This window comes from Herpailurus yagouaroundi, unplaced genomic scaffold (genome assembly GCF_014898765.1).
Source record: "Herpailurus yagouaroundi ecotype Mexico unplaced genomic scaffold, PumYag 191, whole genome shotgun sequence".
NCBI classification, from domain to species: domain Eukaryota; kingdom Metazoa; phylum Chordata; class Mammalia; order Carnivora; family Felidae; genus Herpailurus; species Herpailurus yagouaroundi.
The window spans coordinates 4,320,510-4,321,062 of record NW_024412422.1 but is presented as its reverse complement, the minus strand read 5'-3'; the positions used below and the strand labels follow the sequence as shown (position 1 = coordinate 4,321,062).

At 74.5% G+C, this 553-nt stretch overlaps 1 protein-coding gene across 2 annotated transcripts in view; it reads right to left on the bottom strand.

Annotated features, from left to right (window-relative positions):
* The window catches only part of RAB35 (RAB35, member RAS oncogene family), a 16,973-nt gene extending 16,701 nt beyond the window's left edge, over window positions 1-272 (bottom strand). For both annotated transcript variants that reach the window (XM_040443722.1, XM_040443723.1), the window contains exon 1: window positions 75-272. In XM_040443722.1, coding sequence (XP_040299656.1) covers window positions 75-126 — 52 coding nt within the window. In that variant the 5' untranslated portion in view covers window positions 127-272. The remainder of the gene's footprint in view (window positions 1-74) is intronic.
* Window positions 273-553: the final 281 nt, after the last annotated feature.

Genomic DNA, 553 nt, shown 5'->3' with positions numbered 1-553 from the left:
GCCCGCCCGCCCCGAGGCCCCCGTGGGCCGCGCCCGGCAGGGCCCACGCCACCTCCGGCCGCCGCGGCCCTCACCGCTATCGCCGATGATGAGCAGCTTGAAGAGGTGGTCGTAGTCCCGGGCCATGGCGGGCGGGGGAGGAGCGCGCGGGCGGGCGGGGTCGGTGCTGGCCTCGCGATCCGCAGCTCCCTCCGGGCTGCTTCAGCAGCGGCGGATCCACTTCCCGAACAAACAGCCGGAACTGACAGAAACACCTCCCTCCGCTCCCCCTCCTCCTCCTCCTCCTCCTCCTCTTCAGCAGCCGCCGCCGCTGCCGCCGCCTCCCTTCTTCCCGCCCCGCCCCGCCAGTGCGCAGGCGCAGCTCCTGGCACCGCCTTTGCGCAGCCGCAGCCGCGGCCAGCCGCGCCCTCTCCGCGCTCCCGCACCGCGCAGGCGCCTTAGCGAGGTCCCGCGGGCGCGGGCTTGCCTTCCTTACGTCTTGTCGGCTAATGTCGCCGCAGCCGCCCGCGGCCCCAGGTGCTTGGAAAGCGGAGGTGCCGTGGAGCCGTGAAAG